The sequence below is a fragment of the Pteronotus mesoamericanus genome, unplaced genomic scaffold (genome assembly GCF_021234165.1).
Source record: "Pteronotus mesoamericanus isolate MK-2021 breed Mesoamerican mustached bat unplaced genomic scaffold, CSHL_Meso_final contig_94, whole genome shotgun sequence".
NCBI classification, from domain to species: Eukaryota; Metazoa; Chordata; class Mammalia; order Chiroptera; family Mormoopidae; genus Pteronotus; species Pteronotus mesoamericanus.
Genome location: NW_026555285.1, coordinates 8,512,703 through 8,536,664, shown reverse-complemented (window position 1 = coordinate 8,536,664; position 23,962 = coordinate 8,512,703). Strand labels below are relative to the sequence as shown.

The 23,962-nt window shown below is 36.2% G+C and overlaps 1 protein-coding gene across 1 annotated transcript in view; it reads left to right on the top strand.

The window, feature by feature from the left end:
- Window positions 1-23,962, top strand: part of DGKH (diacylglycerol kinase eta) — a 204,703-nt gene that overhangs the window by 133,257 nt on the left and 47,484 nt on the right. The window contains exons 9-15 of the mRNA XM_054586384.1: window positions 376-478; window positions 1,438-1,597; window positions 3,349-3,457; window positions 3,587-3,726; window positions 7,835-7,919; window positions 15,263-15,348; window positions 21,683-21,782. Of these exons, the coding sequence (XP_054442359.1) occupies window positions 376-478; window positions 1,438-1,597; window positions 3,349-3,457; window positions 3,587-3,726; window positions 7,835-7,919; window positions 15,263-15,348; window positions 21,683-21,782 (783 nt within the window). The remainder of the gene's footprint in view (window positions 1-375; window positions 479-1,437; window positions 1,598-3,348; window positions 3,458-3,586; window positions 3,727-7,834; window positions 7,920-15,262; window positions 15,349-21,682; window positions 21,783-23,962) is intronic.

Here is a 23,962-nt window from a genome sequence, read left to right as displayed (position 1 = left end):
CATCAGTTGGTTTTTTTTAATGGACAATGATATTGAGGCATACTGGTTAGCTACTCTTTCCTTCCTTTCCTCTGCACTCCTTTCTCCTCTCGTCCCCTCTCCCTGCCTTCACAAGTATTTACTAAATTACTATATACTACTTCCCTGAGACAATCATGAAGATAAGCTATGCAAACAAAATCAAATTCCCATTTCTAAAATGATTAACTCATTCCTTAGAAGCATTAATATTGTGCCATTGAAGTAATTTATGAATTTCTGAACATTTTGTGATGTAGTTGATCCTTAAATTATCAGTTACTTAGATATAATTTATGATATAACTAAATATTGATTTGTTTTCATGATTCTTAAAAGTTATTTGTTTGTTATTAGGTACACACTGCCTGCAAAGACTTATACCATCCTATATGTCCACTTGGCCAATGTAAGGTGTCTATCATACCTCCAATTGCCCTAAACAGCACTGATTCTGATGGTATGTAGCAGCAGTGTATGGATATTCTTGGTATATTGAAAGTTGATATGTACATTTACACATTGGTGAAATTTCTGTGTATAAGACTTTTAGATTATACATTTCAGCAAATAAGATCATTATTCTGTACCAAAACGTAATTTGAAAAGGTTAATTTTTTATAAGTGTTTTCATTTCTCCATAATTGAAACTGCCTATTAGCCTATCTCTTACTTAGAAATCTGTTTTCTTATAGTTTCATTGCAGGAACTTATATTACCATATGTTTATTCCCTTTTTCCAGAATCTCACAACTTAGTTGTAAGTGCTGAGGGGAACCTGTTTATAACACTGGTTTGGGAATAGCATATTAGTAACTTTCTTCCAAGCAAATCATATTATGAAAGGTTTTTACCACATACTAACAATGTTTTGCATTGATAAAGTACATTATGAGTTTCAAACTTTTTGTGTAAATTATGCCAATAGATCATACAGGTGTAAGGATATAAGCCTCAAAAGAAGCGATATTTTTTTTCAAGACCTGTGCTATTAAAAGCCCTCCCTCTGCAAGCCATGGTATATCAAGGTTCTGTTGTTGTTTATAAATTTTTAAATATTTGCTCAGGCCTCATCAAGGAGCAGTTAAAATATTTTATAACAGTAAATATGAACACAGGCTATGATTGGTTTTTCTTATAATTAAGTGTTTTAAGGCAGGTTGTATATCCCAAATTATCTATTATTTTTTATCATGTTTTTTATAATTTTTCATCATAGAGCATATTTTAAAAGGTAGCATGTATTCTTAGTATGTAAATAATAAACCTATCTCCATTTTGGCGGCTAATTTATAACATTGTTAAAGTAATGAAGATGGTTCTTTATTTTTATGAATTTCTCTTCTTTTCTCTTAATTTTTATTAACAGTGTAAGAGAGAAAGCTATACATACTAATCTTGTCCTTTGTTTTTTTACAGGTTTCTGTAGAGCAACATTTTCATTCTGTGTTAGTCCTCTATTGGTTTTTGTCAATTCTAAGAGTGGAGATAATCAGGGAGTAAAGTTCCTCCGACGATTTAAACAGTTACTAAATCCGGCTCAGGTGTTTGATTTAATGAATGGAGGCCCTTATTTAGGGTAATTGATTATTGATAAATCTCTTTTAAATGAAATGTAGCACTGAGAATGAAATATGTCTGGCTCTTCAGTTCATGAAAATTGTAGATTCACCTAGACATCTCTGTGTTGATATCCCACTCCTCTCTCTCTTTTAAAAGTTCTAATTATAAATTTAACACAACCTTTTTTATTTTGTATAACTTCCTTATGTGCTAAAAATCCCAAAATTTGTGTAGAAAGTGTTTTAGACTTAGATTAAACAGGCACTCACAGGGTGCTTAGCTCTAAGAAAGATAAATGTGTAAATATAGAAATACAAAATAACCTCAGAAAATGATTTGTATGGAAGGGTAGTATCGATTTTATTAATAATACAATCAATTATTTAACCAAAGCACAGATACTGTCGTATCTGTTGTATCCTATTGTATCGGTCTCTGAGTCAGTTCCTCAAGGATTTCAGACTCACTTCATACAAATGGTAAAGAAATACTTTTGTTGATTGTTTGTTTCAGCTTTCTGGAATGTCATTTAATGTAAAATCTGAAAAAAATTAGGTAATATTTTCAGTGAGAGGAGATATGCCTTGAGGCATTCTTCAGTATGTTTTTAGTGTGTGTATATGATTTTTGTGTATTGTGTTGTTTGAACCAGAGTCCAGCAATCTCTTTATGATTTACTTACGCCAATTCAGCTTTTCTCTAAGGTTCTTTCGTCTCCATAGCGCATGAACATGAAAGTAGAAAAGGGGATTTTTAGATGCCAGTGCCTGAATAGGACTTTTATGTTTTACAATTTAACACTTTCCTGTCCTGTATTTTTCTCCTCAGTTTCTCTTTCTGCCTCTTTTCAGAGTCTTCCTTCTTAGTTCCATTGTCTTTTTCTTGCTAAGTTCATGCTCTCCTGGTCACATGGGTGTGGGTCTGTTTCTTGTGTACCCAACTCCTTCCTTATCTATTTGGACATCCCTTGCTTTCCTTTGTTTGGGTGCTGGCATTTCCTAATCTGGCCTCTCTTCTCACCTTTGTCTCTTCCATTGCAGGTTAGCTTTGCTGCCCTTTCTAGTATATCTGTTTAACAATCCTTAATAGTTCCAGTATCTTATATTCTTGACATTCATTTTTCCCACTCACGGAATTCCCTCTGTTTAAACTTCTTGAGATTGTCTGTATAACATATTTTTTAGATTTTCCACAATACTTGAGGTACGTACATTCAGGAGGTAGGCCGTGTCACAAGTTTGAGAGGAAGGAAGGTAGAAGTAAAGAGATTGGCCTGAGACTAGAAGAAGAGGAGGAGGAGAAAAACAGGTAGCAAGTACAAAAAGTGACACATTGGCAAGGTCAGTGCCACTCGGTAGCATCAGTGTCCTAGATGTCCCAACCCTGGTCTGTAATCTACTGTGCTTAAGTCAATAACATGGCCTGGTAATGGAAGAGAAAAATCATTATATCTACCATCTTGTATCACTTACCTTTCATTGTCTTTCCGGGGTTCTGCTTCTTTTTTTTGTTTGTTTGTTTTCCCATTTCTTCCTTTGCTTTCCTTCTGATTTTATCTCCATTTCTACTTATAATCTCCTTTCTTCTTCATGATGAAGAGGTTTGCTTGAGTTAAAACTATACTTAAATTAACTTTATAGTATAATTAATATGTAAGAGTTCTTATATTTAATCCGAACTTGAATACCAGTAAATGCAGAATAATAAAAAATTAGGGAAAGCGAATTTTATTTATTTATATTAAAATAAAATACTTTTTACTTTCAGTTTAAGATTATTCCAGAAGTTTGACAATTTCCGGATTCTTGTTTGTGGAGGAGATGGAAGTGTAGGTTGGGTTTTGTCAGAAATTGATAAGCTCAACTTGAATAAACAGGCAAGTACTAATTCTTTTTATTGCCAGCTAACATGAATGTATATTCACCGGCTGACCAGAGATGTGTAGAACTGTAAGAACCCCTATTTCTCACCCTGCTTGCGGCCTCCCTGTTGTGCTTTCTTCTAGTGTCAGCTGGGAGTGTTGCCTTTGGGGACTGGAAATGACCTTGCCCGGGTTCTTGGCTGGGGAGGTTCATATGATGATGACACCCAACTTCCCCAGATACTAGAGAAGCTGGAACGAGCCAGTACCAAAATGTTGGACAGGTAAAAGTGACTGCTCTTCTAAAACTAGTTTGAACACTGAAATCGTTTTTTGATCATTCAAATTTTATGGATTGTAAGCGCCTTGAGGGCAGAGACTTCCTGGCCTTGTCTATTCTCTCGCCCCCAAGGTATAAAAATTAAGTCCAGCAGAGACAGTCAATAAATATATTTTTTGAGTGAGTTAATTGTAACAAAAACTGAGAAAAGTAGGCTAATAAACCTGTTATTTCAAAGATAGAAGGCTATGTTGATACTAAACTACTTTGAATTGTGGTTCAGTTCAGAAGAAAGCTTAAATAGTTAACTTGGGGAGTGGTGCTTTTGATGAGTATTATCTTGTGGTTTCATTAAAGCAGAAAAAGACCTATAAAGTTTAGGTTTGTTAGATTATCCCTTCTTAATTATACTTGTAAAGAATGAATTAAATCAACAAAGAACTACCCGTATTTTGCTGTGTATAATGTGCACCCACAGTTTTGTGAGCATTATACATGAGATTATTATAACCATGGTATGTAATCATTATACCCATGTATAATGCACATCCTTACTTTTCCCTCAAAAATTTGGGCAAAAAAGTGTGCATAATACATGGCAAAATATGGTAAATGCTAAAAAAGATAATCCTTTCACAGAGACAGGGAGGTATTAAGAAGACAGCTTCATCTGAAGGAAATATCACTGTGTTTAATAGTATCCTTGACCACATCTCCTCACTTCTTTCTCTTTAAATGCTCCACATATAAAAAAGAAGTCACAATGTGAATACCATGAGTATTATGGAGCAGGGATTTAGATTTTTGGTATAGGGAACAACAGGACTCAGTAAGCAGTAACGACCCCACCCCCACCGTACCACCCCCATAAGTAGAAGACAAATATCAAAATATCATTATAAACTTGAGTTAACATGAATCAAAACAGCTTTGATAAGATTAGCCATCTGTGGAACTCTTCCCGAAAATAACAAAATCTCATCAGGGAGCCACCAATCTAAAATGTAATTACTCTCAAATGAACTATAATCTAATTAATTATAACCTTGCCTGTCATAAGGTAATGTTGTAATGGTTGATTCTTATGCTGACAGAATATTTAAAAAGAGAGCTGTTTGAAAGAAGGTGAAGGGATTAGTCAAAGAACATATATGAAAGACCCGTGGACATGGACAGTGAACGGTGTGAGGATTGACTATGGAAGTGGGGAAGCGGGCTGGGTGGAAGGGGGAAAAGGGGGAAAAATTGGGACAACTGTAATAGCCTAAGCAATAAAATACTAAACTATGAGAAGAAAAAAGAGAGAGCTGGGCTTTAGAGCATTTATCTAAGTTTATCCCATACAATCTTTAAAAAAAATTTTTTTCATTAAATTTGCAGTTGGCATTCAGTGTTATATTAGTTTCAAATGTACAGCATAGTAGTTAGACATTGATCTAACATCACTGAGAGTGATACCCCTGTTACCCCAGTAGTTTTGGTGCATAAAGTGACTTCAACTTTAACTTCGAGTCTTCAAAGGAGTTGGGAGGTAACTTCTCAGGCCGCTACCCAGTTCTGTGCTCACCAAACTGCACAGGGTATTTTAAAGGGCTTTTTGTTGCAAATTTAAGTACCACATTCTTATTTCATCCTAGGAAGCGCAGGTAGGCATTTCTTTTACCCTGCGTGTGCTTTTCCCTGCGTGTTATAAAAATTAACTTCTCTAGGTGGTGAGCAGAGAAATCGTGTCCCTGTGGTAAAATTCCTTGATATAGAACTGCAAAAAATATAAGAAGAAAAAGATAAAAGTAAAAGGGAATTTTTAAAAAACCTATTGGATTTTTTTAACCTAAAAAGACGACCATTATTAGAAACATAAAAATATTTTGTTCCTGGCTTTTTAAAAAAATATTTTCTAATTGATTTTTTTAAGTTTATTGGGGTGACATTGGTCAATAAGATAGTATAGGTTTCAGGTGTACACTTCTATGATGCATGATCTGTGTGCTGCCTTGTGTGCCCTCCACCCTCAGTCAGATTGTCTTTCATCACCCTATTGGTAAAGGGGGGTCAAATATATGGTGATGGAAGGTGTTCTGGCTTTTCGTTGCTAACTTAAGAATACTGCTTGTAAAGACAGGTGAAAATGTCGCTGTTTAATAATAGTCCAACTTTTATAATCAATTTGTATCAATTGGTTTGATCCTCAAAACAACACTGTGGAATAGCTGATAGAAGCATTATTATGACTCTTTTACAGAGATGAAAAGGCTTGTGGAGACACTGAGAGTAAGAAAGACATATCTTTGTCTGCCTGGCACTTCTAGTGGCTTTACTAGATGGTAAATCTAGATAGATAATCATCTCATTTACTAGATAGTGTATCATTTCATTTAATCATCACTGCACAGCTAAAGATAGCTACTGTTACAATCTCCGTCTTACAGATAAAGAGACTCTGGAGGTATTTATCTTATCAGTGTCGCATAACTAGTAAGTGGTAGAACTGGCACTCTAAACCAAAATCCAGACTATGGTTCCCCAGGTCATTCCTCAGCAGGGCGCTCTCCCCTCTTTGATACACATGTACACCAGATGGGTCCTTACCTTCTGGCCTCTAACTCTTCTTAGCTAGTACCAACATGTGTCCTTTCCTGACTTGTACTGCCACGTTCTCCTGTTTCTTCAACCCCAATCATTTCCGATCAAGGGCGGAGGTGCAGTGTGGAAGGCATACAAAATTTAAGACATTTGGATGAATTTCTTTCCCATTTCTTTAACTATCCTTTTACCAAAATATTTCCAGCTCTAAGGAACTTGATCTTGCATGTTTTCAAATGTGTTTCTCCTTATTTGGATATTTTCAAGGCTTAATTATTTTATATGTGGCTTGTATTATATCTATTTTCTGCACTAGAATATAAGCTCCCTTAGGGAATCAACTGTTGTATGTATTCCCAGACTCTGGAATACTGTCTGTCACATTGAGATGTTGGCTGCTTCTTGGATGGATGAAGATGGATAGATGGATGAATGGCTTTTTATGATCAAATATATATTTCTTTGTAGTATATTCATGTTAAAAGTTGAATAAGTGACTATAAGTATTCAGTTTATACATCCTAGCATGTAAGATATGTCTTTTTTGTGGATTTTCTGGAAATTTGTATTTTTATGCAAAGACTTATTCTTTAACTCTGAATGATGAACTAGGCTTATTGCTAATCTTAGGATTTTCCTGTAGGTTCTGGTTTCAGTTGTGAAATGCTTTTCAAATGTATGTGTTATGGTAGTACTTCTATTATGCTTTGTGTCTTTGTAAAATCTTTATTTCACACCCTATTGTTGACAACATACACAATTGCTCTTCCCAAAATTTGGAATTGTTATTTTTAGATACACAAGGTGGGGGATGTATCTGGAGTTGATTGCTTTTCTGTAACACCAAATGATTCAATGTTTGGTTTGAAATTAATATTTACAGCTAATTGAAATAAATTTGCTTTAGTTACTCCTATTAATATTTTTCTCTCATCCCATTCTTAACTTAAGGATTTACGATGAGCTGATTTTCACTCCATGTATGTGTAAGCTGACTTGACATGACCGGTTGTCACAGGGGAGCATGATGTATTTTTTATAGGTAGTAAGCATCTATTTAACTTAGGATGTTGTTTTAGAACTTTGAGTTGTGATCTATAAGTAACTTTATAATCTAGTTAGTAAAATACAGTGAACATTATTTTAGAAGTGAAACAGACAACAATAGAAAAGCCAATGGGTTGCATCTGGTGAAGAAGGGGAAGTGTTAGGTACATGCATTTCTTACTTTGGGTCATGGCCTTAAAAAGTTTTGAAGTCACTAATAACAGAATTGATAAGATATGGAAATCATAACCTACGAATTCAGCATTTCATGAAATTACCAAAATTTTATCTCTTATCCCATATTTGGTTGTTTTATTTATTTTATTTTTCAAGTACGTTTACATTCAGTCATATTTTGTTGTTTTAGATACATTAAACCATAGTTCATAAATATATGTGCATATTTTTGTATATGAGGTGAGAACAAAGTCAGTTTATTAAATTTTAAAGGAATTTTAGACCAAAGATGTTTCTCCCTTCAGGTGGAGTATAATGACCTATGAACTCAAATTGCCACCAAAGGCTTCTCTACTTCCAGAACCTCCAGATGCATCTGAAGAATTTTATGTAAGACTTTAACCCTTTACCTATTTATCATTTGGAAATGGGGATGAATATCTTGAACAAATAAGAAAGCCTATAAGACACGGTAGCATGTTTATCTAATTTTATGTTTTATTGGTTTGGGTATGGTCTCATTGATTATTCATAGGCCTCTCTCCTAGAGGAAAGAGTCCTTACCATCTAGGTTTGAGTCCTTCTGTGAACACCCACAGTGAGTGAGAGTTTAGCCATATCACTCACCTTCATGGGCCTCTGTTACTTCATCTGTAGAGTGAGATGACCCTGTTGTGAGGATTAAGTAAGATAATGAATGTGTGCAAACACCAGGCATGCAAATCCCCCTGCAGTCACCTCTAGTATTTCTCCCTAAATATTGCACCTACCTGCTTTCTCTTAACCAACAGGGCTCCAGGGAAGGCCAGCTGATGGCAGATTCCTGTTAGTGTTTCCTCATCTTCTGCTTCGTCCATGAACACCTGAGTAATTGTTGGGGGTTAGCCCCTCTCTCTTAATAATCTTGAAACACACCAATACTTGTGGCCAGAGTGTTACATAATTTCTTCCTGCTTTGCCTGCTTTGTTGAGGGTTCATCAGAACAGGCCTACAGGTTAAGCCTGTTAATCGAGATAAAACAAAGGAAGAAAACAGTGTACTTTATTCCACCCCTGCTATAAACCATTAATAAGTACAGTTTTTAGACTTCTTAAAGGTTGATTTTCCTGATTAAAACTCAAAGCTCTAGAGATGTAAAACAGATCCAAATTTTCAAAGGATTATTCTCTGACTAAGATCATTTGATCTATGATAGCTTATTTTTCCCTCAAGGAAAATTCATCTGTTTATTTTACAGTTGAAATCTTTGTTTTGTCATTAAGAAAATTATGATTTTGTCAAAGTAAGGAAAGGAATGGTAACTGGGAACATGGGGTTCTTCCTTAAAGAAGGTAATTGAATTTTGAAAAACTTTTTCTGATATAAAGGTAGCAAAAACTGCTTCTAAAAATTTTGAAAATACGAAAATATATGAAAAAGAAAGTAAAAATCTTATAATCTTGCCACCCAGAGATAATTACTATTAAAGATTAATTAATATATTTACTATTTGATTTCCAGCAGAATTTTTATTTACAATGTTATTTGTTTGTTTGTTTCCCTACCCGAGGACATGTTTCCATTGATGTTAGAGAGAAAGTAAGGCGGGGATGGGGGGGAGAAAGAGAGAGACATCAATGTGAGAGAGAAACATTGATCATTTGCCTCCCGCATGTGCCCCAACTGGGAATTGAACCCACAACCTAGGTATGTGCCCTGACTGAGAATCGAACCATCAGGCTTTCAGTGCATGGAATAATGCTCCTACCAAGCCATGTGACCAGGATTATAGTATTATTTTATCCAACTATAAACATAATACATGTTTGATAGGAACTGTTCTTTTTTCTTAACAGTATTTTTGTAAATGTTATTTTCTCTCCAAAGAGACAAAGGGGGAACTTTTTTGCTCTGCTTACTTCAGAGATGTCTATTTCCTAGCATTGAAAAAGAAAAAGGTAGACAGTTTACTTTTACCACATATATGGCCACTATATATAAGGTACAATTATAGCTACAGAGAAGAAACCTCTTTTTTTTTAATATAAAAGGGTTTTGAATGAACTTTTATTTATTTTGGTTTCTTGTTAAACTATTTCACAACAACGGGATAGAATGCCTTAAGATTAAAGGTTAACTCAGGACTTCAGTCAAGACGGAGGCGTAGGTAGATACTCTTTGCCTCCTCCCACAACCAAAAGAAGGACAAGCACCAATTTAAAAACAAAAAATAACTAGAACTGTCAGAAAATCGGACTGTATGGAGGTCTGACATCCAAGGAGCTAAAGAAGAAACATTGATCAGACTGGTAAGAGGGACAGAGGCAGGCAACCGGGCAGAGAGGACGCATGGCAAGGTGGCAGCTCGGGGACCGGACGGTCCCACATTTGCGTGCAGATAAACTGGGAGGAACACCTGAGGAGCGAAACAGAATGTGCAACCCAGGGCTCCAGTGCAGGAAAAGAAAGCCTCAAAACCTCTGGCTGTAATAACCTGTGGGGGTTAAGGTGGCAGGAGAAACTCTGGGCCTCACAAGAGAGTCCATTGGAGAGATCCACAGGATCCTAGAAAGTACACAAACTCACCCACCCAGCAGTCAGCACCAGAAGGGCCCACTTTGTTTGCGGGTAACAGGGGAAATGACTGAAAGCTGGCAGGGAGCCAAGTGAGCAACATTGTTCCCTCTCAGACCCCTCCCCTACATACAGTGCCACAACACAGCGACCTGGGTTGCCCTGCCCTGGCGAATACCTAAGGCTCCACCTCTTCCAACCTAACAGGTACACGGAGACAAAGAAATATGGCCCAAAAGAAAGAACAGATCGAAGCTCCAAAAATAGAACTAAGCAGTGAAGAGATAGCCAACCTATCTATCAGATGCGGAGTTCAAAACACTGGTAATCAGGATGCTCACAGAAATGGTTGAGTATGGTCACAAAATGGAGAAAAAAGTGAAGGTTATGCAAAGTGAAATGAAGAAAAATATACAGGGAACCAACAGTGAGAGGAAAGAACCCGGGACTCAAATCAACAATTTGGAGCATAAGGAAGAGATAAACATTCAATCAGAACAGAATGAAGAAACAAGAATTCAAGAAAATGAGGAGAGGCTTAGGAACCTCTGGGACAAGTTTAAATATTACAATATCCAAATCATAGGAGTGCCAGAAGGAGAAGAGGAAGAGCAAGAAATTGAAAACTTACTTGAACAAATGATGAAGGAGAACTTCCCAATCTGCCAAATGAAATAGACTTTCAGGAAGGTCAGGAAGCTCAGAGAGTTTCAGAGATTGTAGAATTACAGAGCTTAAAGAATTGTGACCGTTTCCTTGATTAATTCTTTACGGCCATAATTAAGTACTCCTATTTGCTGTTGTACTTTTAAACATTGTAAAAAGACTGATTTCTTGCTTTCCTTCAGTAAGAGTGATTCTGTTATTTAATACTCAGTATTAGAAAATGTATTATTTACATTTAATGTACAATTCCCATGCCCATCATGTTTTTTACTCTATCCATTTGTGAAAAAATTTTATCCCTCCATTGGCATCAGCTTGTTAGTTCACTCCTGCTCCCACCTTGGGTCTCAGCTTAGGTATCACTTGCTCCAAGCAGCCATTGCTCTCTCACATCCTAGTATTGTGTTCTTCCTCTGTAGTTACATAGTCCTGTTCACCTTCCATTATCTTGGTACTGTGATACTGTAAAGATCAGGCAGTGTGTTATTCACTCACCAGTATATTGCCATCTAGCACTATAACTGGCAGAATAACAAAATTCTTCTTGTTAAATTTTGATGTAAAGACCAAACCCTTTTGGAACAATGGCATCTTGGCATCAAAGCCCTGTGGCCTTGCCTATTTCTTAGAAGCCAGATTCCCATTGCTTTCCAATTGGAGTAAAAACATTTTGGTGCAGGAGTCATATTTTTGGTCTCTTTCATATCATATCTCAACTGTACAAGTCTAGTAAGACAACAGATGCTTGTTTGTTAATGCCAAGGTAGTCAAAGAGAAGGTAAGAACTGCTGAACCTCAATCATCTCCCTGAAAACGGGAAAGAATGGCCTTAACAAAATTCTTCCTATTAGTTTACTTTTAAATTTACTCTGATAGACTAATAAAAGTTATCTCCCATCAATTCTGTTGGTTTTCTAGATGCCTGGTAATAGCATGCTAAGAAATTGTAATTTCATTCTCTCTTCCACTCATTTAACAAGATTAAGTGCCAGTACCTGGGACTGGAAATAAAAGACCCTCTTGCTTCAATCAGCTTAGAATAGTGGTTGCCAAGCTTTGTGCTTCAGGGCACCTCAGTGCACTCAGAGGGCTACCATGAGATATTTTTAAATTCAAAGGACACGTGGTAATACTCAACATCTGTTGGATGCTGAGCAAACTACTAGCTTGAGGTAGTGCACACTTTGAACATTAGGCTGCACTACATTCCTTTTGATGACATCATCTTACTGTGAAGCTGGGTTTTTAGTAGTTACTGTGGTAAAAAACAAACACCACACAAAAGTTTGTGTGGAATAGGAAATGAGGACGTCACTAACCAATCTGATTCCAAGGTTTCACGTATATATAGTACTGACAGGCTTACAGCTAGTTATTTAAGAAAATAAGATTTTCTTTTTCTTTTAATGTATGTGTTATTCTAAAATGGTTATTAAGTTGTTAGGACATAAATACTTATTAATTTGTTTAGAATTAACTACTGTTAGGTATTTCTTTTGGCCTAAGGACACTGTGACAAAATCATTCAGACATTCAGGATGCCATGAACTCAGAAAGTTTGGGAATCTCTGGTCTAGTGGGAGGGATAGACTAGGAAATGAGCAGTCGTGTTTGGGTTATTTTCAGGGTATAATCATTGCTCAGAAGAGAGGCTTGTTGGCCTGGCAAGTTCATTGAAGTCTTTATAGAGGGGTTTGTGCCTAAACTTGGTTTTCAGCACAGAAGAAGAAAAGCAGGGATAAGCCATTTGAAAAGGAGCATTACATAGAACATGATAATGACTATCTTGATAGATCTGTGGCACTACAAGTAATTCTGTAGAGTTAGAACATCCGGGGCAAGGAAAGAGCATCAAAAGACAGGACAGAGAGGAAAGAGAGGATCAGATCATGGAAAGTCTTTGGAATTATGGAAGGTCTTCCTTGTTAGCTGAAGGGCTTTGACACTATCTAGAAAGTAGGAGAGATCCACTGAGACATTGTTAAGCAGGGACATTGTAAGATCAGATACGGTTTTTGTTTTGTTTTAATACTGTGTTGTAAACTGGAGAATGGTTGAAAAGAAGCAGGAGAGACTTAGGAAGCTCAGTAAGGAGGCTGTTACAATGATACATATGAAAAATGGTAATACTTATATTTAACAAATACAGTTAAGCAAGGACCAGGACTTGCTGTGGGCGGGGGTGGGGAGGGGGCAGTGAGATGGGAAAAGCGCTGGCGTCCTCAGACCGGGCCCCTAGCCTGTCTGCTCTTCCGTTAACTGTGGGCCTTGGGCGAATCACTCAGTTCACCTGAGCCTTGCATTCCTTGACTGTGGAACAGGACATGTAATGGAATAAAGATATACAAAGTGTTTAATCACAGTGCTTGATACACACTTAAAAAATGTAAACTATTATTATTATTATTACCTTATCTTTGCAACTCAACTAAATGACTACATAATAGATTAGTAAGTGGTATCAATAATTTTACCCTTGGACACAGAGGTTATTTCATTTTCCTCTGGAAGAGGTTGTATTCTTTCCCTTTGTTTATTTTTAATGGACAAAAATTTATTTAAAAAAATATTTTATTTATTTTTTAGGGAGAGGGGAAGGGACAGAGAAAGAGAAGGAGAGAAACATCAATCTGACTGGAAATCGAACCCGTGACCTTTCTTTTTGCAGGACAACACCCAACCCACTGAGCTCCGCCAGTCAGGGCAAAAACTTGGGTTTTTAAATGCAAATTCAAATAAAATTAATGATAGTTTATAGTACTTTTTCTCTACCTTCTTAGGCTTTAAGGCAATCTATCATATAGGGAAAAGAAATATAACTAATCTTTCTGAAAAAATGCTTCCTTTATTTCCTTTTTCCCACCTTTCCTTCATGTAAATTTTTTCTCATATGTGGTTTGCCTTTGAAAAAAAGTAAGATAGAAAATTAAAAGAGTAACAATATACTGATTAGCCACTGGTGGAATTGGACTTTAATCAGGAATGAGGTCCCTTTGGGGGACCTAGTCAGGAAGGCTTTATTGAGGGGGCAAGAGTGTAACTGAATCTTTAGTTAAGTCTGAATAAATTGATGCTGATTAGTAAAAAGCGTTGAAAGGATATCTGAGTCAGACAGGAGAGCGTAGGAGGCTGGCCTGAATAGAATAGATGGTTTATAATGAAAATTTTTGAGCCATTGTGCCATGCAGTATTTGAGGCAAACATTTGATGGAGGCTCTCAATATGAAATTGTTTAAATATTGTACACATTTTCATATATTAAGAAGGTATGTCCTTTGAAAAGAATGTGAAAGTTCGAGTTCAATATAAAAGGGGATATGGGACTCCTTTAGCATTTGATTATTTTCGTATTTGCAAGAACTATTTATTTACATGCTTGTATGACAGTGCATTCAGCATTTTTAAAAAACTTTGTTGAATTTTGCATACAGAAAAGGGTACATGCCATAAATGTTCATCTTGACAAATTTCCACAAACTAAATGTAATCAACACCCAGACCACAGCACAGCATTCCTAGCCCCACATGCAGCCCCTTCATGCCCCCTTTCATTCACCACCCCCACCTCCCACCCCAGTAACCACCATCCTGACATCCTGACTTCCAACGGCATAAATTAGATTTGTCTGTTTTTTTACTTTATAACATAGAATCATTTTGTATATCCTCCTATGTTTCTGAATTCTTTCACTCAACATTATGTTCTGTGTGACTCATCTATATTGTGGTTTAGTTATAAATCATGTATTCTCATTACTTTATAGTTTTCCATTGCACAAATATACCATTGTATAATTTGTTATCTATTCTACCATTGAGTGAATGCTGCTATTAACATTCTAGTATGTGTCTGTTGCTGAACATACATCTACATTTCTTTTGGGCATATATGTGGAAGTTGAAATGCTAGGTCCAGTGGTATTATGCATATATTCAATTTTAATAGATACTACCCAAAGTTTTGGAGAGTATGTATATTAATTGCTTCCACCAGCAAAGTATGAGAGTTCTATTGCCCTTGCCAATACTTTACATTTTCTGATTATTGTTGTTTTCATTTCAGCTATTCTGGCAGATACATAGTGGTATCACATTGTGGCTTTACTTTACATTTTCCTGATGGCTTATGAGGCTGAACACCTTTTCATCTGTTTATAACCATTTGGATATCTATTTTAAATTTCTAGTCTTTGTCCCATGCTTATTAAGTTGTCTGGCATTTTTGTACTCAATTGTATGAATACTTGATATATCCAGCCTTTTGACATTTTAAAAGATATTAAAAGGGGTTTTATGGGTTTTTCTGGAGTATAAACTAAAGAATTCCAAAAACTAAAAACTTTCACAGAAAGGAAATATCTGTCTGTTTTTGTATAATGACTCTTGTTATATATTGTTTGTAGCCATTACCCTGTGTCAGGTGTCACAAGTCATCCCATTTTTGAAGCAGTAATAACCGAGTTGTATAATTGCCAGCAATAGTAACACAATGCAGTTTTTAAATTTTTTTCAGATGACACTTTATGAGGACTCAGTTGCAGCTCATCTTACAAAAATCCTTAATTCTGATGAACATGCAGTAGTCATATCATCTGCCAAGTGAGTGATGTCATGAAATGGTTGTATGATGAAGATGAAAGGAAAGCTGGTTCTGACTTCCAAAAACTGTCTTTGTAGTAGCATATTGGATTAGACAAACTAAATTTGCTTATTAAAAAAATTATCTTAGCATCTTATTTATAGTGGAGAATATTTAGAGGGTGTTTTTTAATGCTTAATTTGAAAGGTTTTTTTTGTCAAAGGGTGCAGTAAATGTTTAGAGTTTAATTACTCTAAGTCCCTTACTTAGAGTAATACTTCTATAAATATAATTTAAAGAATTATTTATGATTATTTATAATACAGAAAACACATTTTATTATAATTTATTATTTCCATAGACACTACTGTTTTAGAACTGTTTATATCTGGAAAAGAAAAACAATGATGAGATTTTTTTTCAAAATGACTTTTCTCAGGATGTTTAAATTGCTTAATTGTATTTTAATTTGGAGTTACTGGGTTTTAATTAAGTTGATTCTGTACATGGAGCCAAAGCTACTTGATTTCATTATCCCAAATGTTGCTTGGCTGGAATTTAGAGTTTAGTTTTCAGGCATCCTAATCTGAAGTAGGAAGATTGGAAAGTTAACTAGAGAAAGGGATGACAGCAACTGAAATTTTCAACTGATAAGCAAAAGTAAAAGAATGCTTTAGGGCACTGGCTTAGCAAGGAAATACTACTATTATGCAGAAAGAGGAGAAGAAGAGGGAGAAGGAGGAAAGGGAGTGGGGAAGTGGTAGGGGAAAAATCACAAACTTTAGTATAGTATATACTTAATTTGCAAAAAAAGTTAAGGAAAGACAAATCAGTGTAAATAAATTTGCTGTGACAAAAGCAAATTGTAGTGACAACTGGTTTTGATGCTGTGACCCCCGAGAAATAGGAAACAAGACTGAGCAATAGGAAAAGAGTTGAGTGGCCTGCAAGGGAAGCATCCTGGTTGTACGCACAGGTGGGCAGCAGATGCTGTTTGTGTGATGGCAGGGGGTGCTGGTGTTTTTTATGTTGTTTGCTTAGGTGTTTTTTAGTGAATAGTATTGCTTTATGGTGAAAATGCAGATCACAAGTTTGTCCCATGCCCAGCTCTTACTATTGACTTTGTCATCCTGGGCCAAATTCATATGCCTAAGTTGCTTCCTTAGGTGCTTCCTAAATTACTTCTTCAAGGAAGACATGGAAATGTTTGCCGCCCTTGCCCTATGAATCAAGAGCTTCTTTATAGGGTGTTTTAGAGGACATTGATAGAAAAGCTAAAAAGTTGAAATGGAACCTTTTTAATGGTATATAAACTTATAAAGGAATTATTCTTTAATACCATTAAGTAAATATTTTATCTGGTCAGATTTCATAGTTTGGAGATTAGCATAACCTTACTGTTGGCCTTCATGTGTTTGATTCCTGATGCCTACACATTCTAAATATTTTTTTTAATTTCTGAATTGAAATATAATTGACATATTAGTTTTAGGTGTACATTATAATTATTTGCCATATGTATACATTGCAAAATTATTACCACAATAAGTTCAGTTAGTTAACATCCATCGCCTTACATGGTTACTTTTTCTTTCTTGTGATGAGAACCTTTAAGATCCGCTCATATTTTTAAATAAATAGAATTAATATTATGAAATTTGGACAGATGCAAACAGGATCATTATAGCAGTAACCCCATTTTAATGGTGATGTGTGTGGAGTGGGCCTCATTGGGTTCCTCTTGAACAGGACCCTCTGTGCTTCCTGGACTTGTGTGACTTTTTCTCTCCTCCAGTGAGGGAAGTTTTCCATCATTACTTTCTCAAACAGGTTCTCTATCTCTTCCTCCTCCTCCTCTTCTCCTTCTCATATCCCTATTATATGGATATTAGTAGGTTTCAGTTTGTCCTGCATTTCGCTAAATGCCTCCCCATTCTTTTTTAGTCTTTTTTCATTTTCTAGCTCTTTCTGGGAGCTTTTTTCCTACCTTATCCTAGAGCTCGCTGATTCGATTGTCTGCTTCATGTAGCCTGCTTTTGATTGCTTCTACTGTGTTCTTCAATTCAGAAATTGTGTTCTTCATTTCCTCTTGTCTCTTATTGACAGTTTCTATGTCCTTTTTCATGTGGATATGGTTTGCAGTAAGTTCCTCATAGTTTCCCTATAATTCTCTCTGATCTCACTGAGCCCACTGAGCTACCTTAGAACCATTGTTTTGAACTCAGTATCTGGTAGTTTACTTGCCTCTATGTCATTTAGTTCTCTTTCTGGGGATTCCTCCTTTCCCTTCAGTTGAGGGGTGTTTCTTTGTCTTCTCATTATATGTGAGACTCTTCTTTTTGCTTCTGCTTCTTAAATGGATCTGTCTTGACTTCCTGACTTTGAGGCGTGAACTGCTATGGCAGGAGACTGCTTTTTTTTCTTTCTGGATCTGCCTTTGATGATGTCAGCTGTTGGCCCTATATGACCTTAGGCAGTCTTTTAGAGACTTCCAGGAATCTACTGTCTGTGGCTGTCTGCTCCAGTTGTTAATCTAGTCACCCTGCACTCAACAGTCAGGCTTAGGCACCACAGGGTGGAGAATAGTCTCTCCTGTGGGCACGGTTATTGTGTCCTTTCATGCTGTTGCTGCTCAGGAGAGTGGTCTGCCTGGGGAAGATGGCTGCTGATATATGGGGGAGGAGTCAGCACTGGGTTCCCACTGGCAGCTCCCTCAGTTCTCTCCCTAAAGCCTACTTACACAGTTTCTCTGGTGTCTCCAGCCCATTCTGTCCCCATCTTTGCCAGAGCCCAGGGTAAGTGTCTGCAAACAAAAACTTGTGTGTTGCCTGCTTTATCTTTTCTTTGCATCACCAGCCACCCATTCTGGCAGAGAGCAACCTTGCCACTTTTTGTATCTGGCTGTTATCTGTGTACTTTTTGGGCTCTGGTGCTGTGGGCTGGAAATCCCCACCTATGGTTCAGACTCCACTCTTCTCAGGGGGATCCAACGTGCCGTTTATATATCCCTCTGGTGCTGCCACCTGTCGGTGCCCAGCCCATCTCCTCAAGTCTCTATCACCCTCCTTACCAGTTAGGTTGTGCTAAAACCGATTCCTCTGTGTGTCCGATGTTACAAGGCTCCCCTCTCACTATTGTTCAGTTGTTTGTTCCTGATGATTTCTCCACAATTTAATTGTAATTCCAGATTGGTCTAGGAAGAGGTCAGTGTGACCTCCATTCACTCCACTGCCATTTTAAGTAGATCTCTTTTTAACTTTTTAAAATGTTGAAAATGCTAATGGAAAAACTCTGTTAGCATAGCATAGATAATGTTATTGTCTCCATTAGCATAGATAATGTATAAGTAAGAAAGTTATTTTTTTTACTGGAATTTTGTCAGTTCTATGTGTAATGTGAGTTAACTTCTGAGAATTAGATGCACTAAGAATCAAAAGTAGTAATTAGCAATCATAGATATTGTGAATAAAAATGAAAAGCAATGTTATTAAATAAATGCAATTTATTCCATGGACAGAACTTTTCAAAAATAAAGATCGCTGGCAAGAAAAAATAATAAGGTAGGAACCATTGTCACAGAACCAGAAAATTTTAGTTTTGATATCTACCACAGAGATAATTTTGGCAAGCCCCTCATTGAGTAGATATGGTAAAGTACATGGCTGTTAGAATCTTTCCTTAGAGCACAGAGCTAGCTAGGGTTTGTTTATATATTAGGCATTGATACTTTTAAATCACCTTTAATTTCTGACTAAAACTTTTCATATCACGTGAGAAATGAATTTTTCAGGTTGTCATTGGATGACCCTTGCCTGCCAATATGTGATTCTCTTTGGGCACCATGGCCATATTTACCTTAGCATAATGCTTGCGTCTTTTATTGTTTTGCCCCTACTTTAAAATATAAGTGGAAAACTGATAAATGAAGATACTGTTACTAGTGATAAGAAGTACAGATCACATATAGAATATAATTGAAATGATGGTAGGAATCATAAAGCATGCTAAATGTGGACTGCTGTTAGCTTCAGCTGTGTATGTGATACATACCATTAACTCTTCAACTTCAAAGGAATACAAAGTTAAAGACAAAATGTTTGAAATATCTCACCAAAATTGTCTTAACATTAATGAAAGATGTAATAAGGGATTTAAATAGTTTTAGCTCTATGGGGAAAATTCATGTTTCACTTTGATTCAGCTTCAACTGCATTTGTGATACACACCATTAACTGTTCAACTTCAAAGGAATACAGAGCTAAAGACAAAAATGTTTGCAATATCTTACCAAAATTGTCTTGTCATTAATGAAAGATGGAATTAGGGATTTAAATATTTTTTGCTCTATGGGAAAAATTCATGTTTCACTTTGATTTATTTGATTTTTGCACATGTTTTCTGGAAGTCTTTATGCATTCAAGTAGTTGGAGAATGTCTTTTGTGTTACTATTGCAAATACATCTTAAAGGTTTTTTACTCTGGTTTGTAAGTTCTTAATTGGTGTGACTTTAAAATTGTGCTATTTTTAACTATATATCTATTTTAAGAATTCTACATTTACTATTTAAGTATAATAAAAAGTTAATTCATACCTTCAGAATGCCAATATCCTAGGTCTTCTGGAATGTGGAATTTAATGGACCATGTGATAGACCATTTCTTCTGATTCTTCCTACAACATATGTGGCAAGCACTGTCACAACCCAGAATCGCCCTCTGTCCTTCGGCCTCCACCTGCCCCAGCTGCCTCGCACAACTGAGGGAAGGCACTCCTGCTGCCCCTTTCATTCCTGGGTGGATGGACAAGTGGCTCTGTCCTTAGGAATTAGTAAAATACCAGCAATGTAGCTATCCCAATGTTATAGCATATACAGTTTCATAAATCCAAAAGAAAATTATATCAAGACAGTGTTGTGATAGTGGTAAGAGAGACTTCTACTTTGAAGTTACATAAAGAGAAGGAACTGTCAGGTCTCCTCGCCCTGCAAGTGGGACTTCTTGGAGAAACTGTCAATAAGGGCTGTGGAAGCAATCCTATGATAGCCTGCCTTAGTATTTCCATAAATTCCATAAGAGCATTATACATGAACAAAGAAGACAAAAGATGATATGAAGACGAATGTATCTCTAATAAATAGTAAGCCAAATATTATCTGCAGAAATTTGAGTTTAAAGGCCAATCAAAAAAAGTTGAGGATTAGAGAATACTACATTTTGTCCAAGTAAATTCTAGAAATGGTTGACAAAAAACAAAACAAAAACTGTTAGGAGCAGTGCATGTATTTCCTTGATGATAAATGTGAAGCTTTGGAGAAAGAATCCTGTAGCCATTGAATGGCTTGATTTCGTAATACTTAAGCATCTAGAAACTTAACTATTGTGTCACTTACATACCAGAGAGAATTGTGAAAATTCCAGAAGAACTGCTGGAATGTGTCCTCCCCTGCCCCCTGCTTCTTCAAATTCCTCAGTCTATACCAATGATAAAGAGAAATATTTTTTCTTTTTTTATTGTAGTTTTTCCATTACTATTTATCTCCCTTATACCCCCTGCCACCTCCACCTCCCCCCACAATCACCACATAGTTATTCATATTATTTTTATATAGTCTGATTTTGTTTTCAGAATCACTGTTAGCCTTTGCTACAAAAAGCTGGTCATAGGGTACCTTTCTGCTTGTTGGTGGTTGTTTTTAATATAACACCAGCTCTAAAGACCTTTGAAAAACAAATTTTGTTATTTTGTTTGATTTGTTTCCAATCATTTTTTCTTCTATTCTATTACAAAGAAACCAAATGTAATTTAAAGAAACAAGTAAACCATATGCATAGGCACTAACAAGACCTGAATTAAATTAATCTTGCATGTTATTTTAAGGAAAGAAATGAATTAATTTACAGAAAATATAACTCAATTCAAGGTTGGTATCTAGCATAATACACTGTTTTCTCCTCAGGAACAATGTATCATCAAGATACTGCTAGGGCGAGCAGTAGAGTGACAGTGACAACAAACGCGACGGTTTTTTCCTGTTGTTAGGAAATTAGGTCATGCTTAGGAGATGCTGTGTTTTTAAAGTGGACCTAAAAATACTCTTATCAAGATATAATGTAACTCTTTGACAAAGTCTTGTTACTACCTTGAAACTGCATTTATTTAAATTATGTACAGCTAGGTTTCTTCATGTATCCATTCATCACTTAGAATGTCTTAATGTAAGATGTGTCAAACAGCAGATAGAATTATGGGTTTATATACAAGTGATCCCATATTGAGAGGTTGCTTAGTTGTCCTTACTTTTAATATGTTCAGCCTACTGAGTGTACTGAATTTACAATTTCTTGTCTTCAAAGGATACTCTGTGAAACTGTAAAGGACTTCGTTGCTAAAGTAGAGAAGGCATATGAGAAAACGTTGGAAAATGCTGTTGTAGCTGATGCTGTGGCCAATAAAGTAAGGACTCACACAGGGCATGAAAGATTTTCACTGATGATGTTAACATTGAACTTGTTTCATAGAAAAATTAAGTGGTTTTCCTGCCAACACATCATAAATCAAAAGAAAAGTTACTTTTGAATCACATATGATGGTTTAAAAACGTTCAATTTTGTGGTAACCCTTTAAGGTGTAGGAAGACTTTATTGCTGAAGGCCATCTGACAAACTGAATTTTATAACACAACTCCGCATGCCCACTCGTTGACATCTGGAAGGAGAAATGCACGATAGTCAGGTCACTGGCGGAGAATGCTGGGTGACCGGGGTTCCCGGGGAGGGAGGAATGGCCTTCCATTTCAGGCAGACTTTGGCCAGTCAGTGCCCTACACGTACGGTTCCTCAGATTCTATAGACTTCCCAGTCCTCAAAGACCTTTCAGCATTCTGTTTTTGCCTTTATCTTTATAGATTTCTTTCCCCTTTGAGGGCTTTCTCGAGGCTAAAAGGAGAGTAGTTTACTGAACCTTAAAAGCTGCTACTGTCTTTGCTTTCATGCATTCATGGCAAGGCATTTTTACAAAAGACTGGGCTCTCTTAGCCTTGCAAAGAAGTGATCTCCCCCAGATTCATGGTATAGATGGTGGGTTAATTGAGTGGAAGAAAAAGAAAATAGAAATAAACATACATTTGAAGTTTTCAGCCTTTCTCTTGTTCTCCTCTGTGGAGAGCTTCAGAAAACAGAACCCTCTCTACTGACAATTTTTTTAATTGTATTTTTTCCATTACTATTTATCCCCCTTATACCATTCTCCTCCCTACAATCACCACACTGTTGTCCATATCCATGAGTCCTTTTTCCTTTTTCCTCAGTCCTTCCACATCCTATTATCCACCCCAAAGCTGCCATCCTACTTTTTATTTATGAGTCTATCTCTGTTTTGCTTGTTAGTTCAGTTTGTTCATTAGATTCCAAGTATGAGTGAAATCATATGGTATTTGTCTTTCTCTGACTGGCTTATTTTACTTAGCATAATAATCTTCAGGTCCATGCATGGTATTGTTTGTTGTTTTTTTTTGGGGCTGAGTAGTATTCCATTGTGTATATATGTACCATAGTTGTTTTATCCACTCATCTACTGATGGACACTTGGTCTGCTTCCATATCTTGGCAATTGTAAATAATGCTGCAGTGAGCATAGGGGTGCTTATGTTCTTCTGAATTAGCGTTTTGGGTTCCTTTAGATATATTCCCAGAAGCGAGATTGGTGGGTCAAAAGACAGATCCATTTTTAATTTTTTGAAGTATCTCCACACTGCTTTCCAGACTGGCTGCACCAGTCTGCATTCCCACCAACAGTGCGAAAGGGTTCCCATTTCTTCACTTCCTCCCCAGCAGTTGTTGTTTGTTGATTTATTGATGATAGCCATTCTGACAAGTGTGAGATGGTACCTCATTGTGTTTTTTATTTGTATTTCTCTGATGGTTAATGATATCAAGCATCTTTTCATATGTCTGTTGGCCACGTGTATGTCCTCTTTAGAGAAGTGTCTATTCAGGTCCTTTGCTCATTTTTAGATTAGATTGTTTTTTGTTTGTTTGTTTGTTTGTTTGGTGTTGAGTTTTATAGGTTCTTTATAAATTTTGGATATTAACCCCTTATTAGGTATATCAGCAAATGTGTCCTCCCATTCCAAGGGTTATCTATATTGTTGATGTTTTCCTTTACTGTGCAAAACTTTTAGTTTAATATAGTCCCATTTGTTTATTTTTTTTTTTTGTTTCCCTTGCCTGAGGAGATATATCAGAAAAAATATTGGTACAAGCAATATCTGAGATTTTACAGTCTATGTTTTCTTCTAGGATTTTTATGGTTTTGGGTCTAACATTTAAGTCTTTGATCCATTTTGAATTTATTCTTGTGTGTGGTGAAGAAGGTGGACTAGTTTCATTTTTCTGCTGATATCTGTCCAAATTCCCCAACACCATTAATTTAATGAACTATTTTCAGCCCATTGTGCTTGCATCCTCTGTCAAATATTATAGTGACACTTTTTTCTTTTAACATTTTCTGCTGTAACTTTGTCCTGGCCTGTCATCAAAGACAAATTAATAGAGAATGAAAAAGTTTGAAGTTCAGTCCTCAATGTTTCTTTGCACCCAGTAATTCAAGGAAAGCAGAAAGAAAGAAGGACAGGT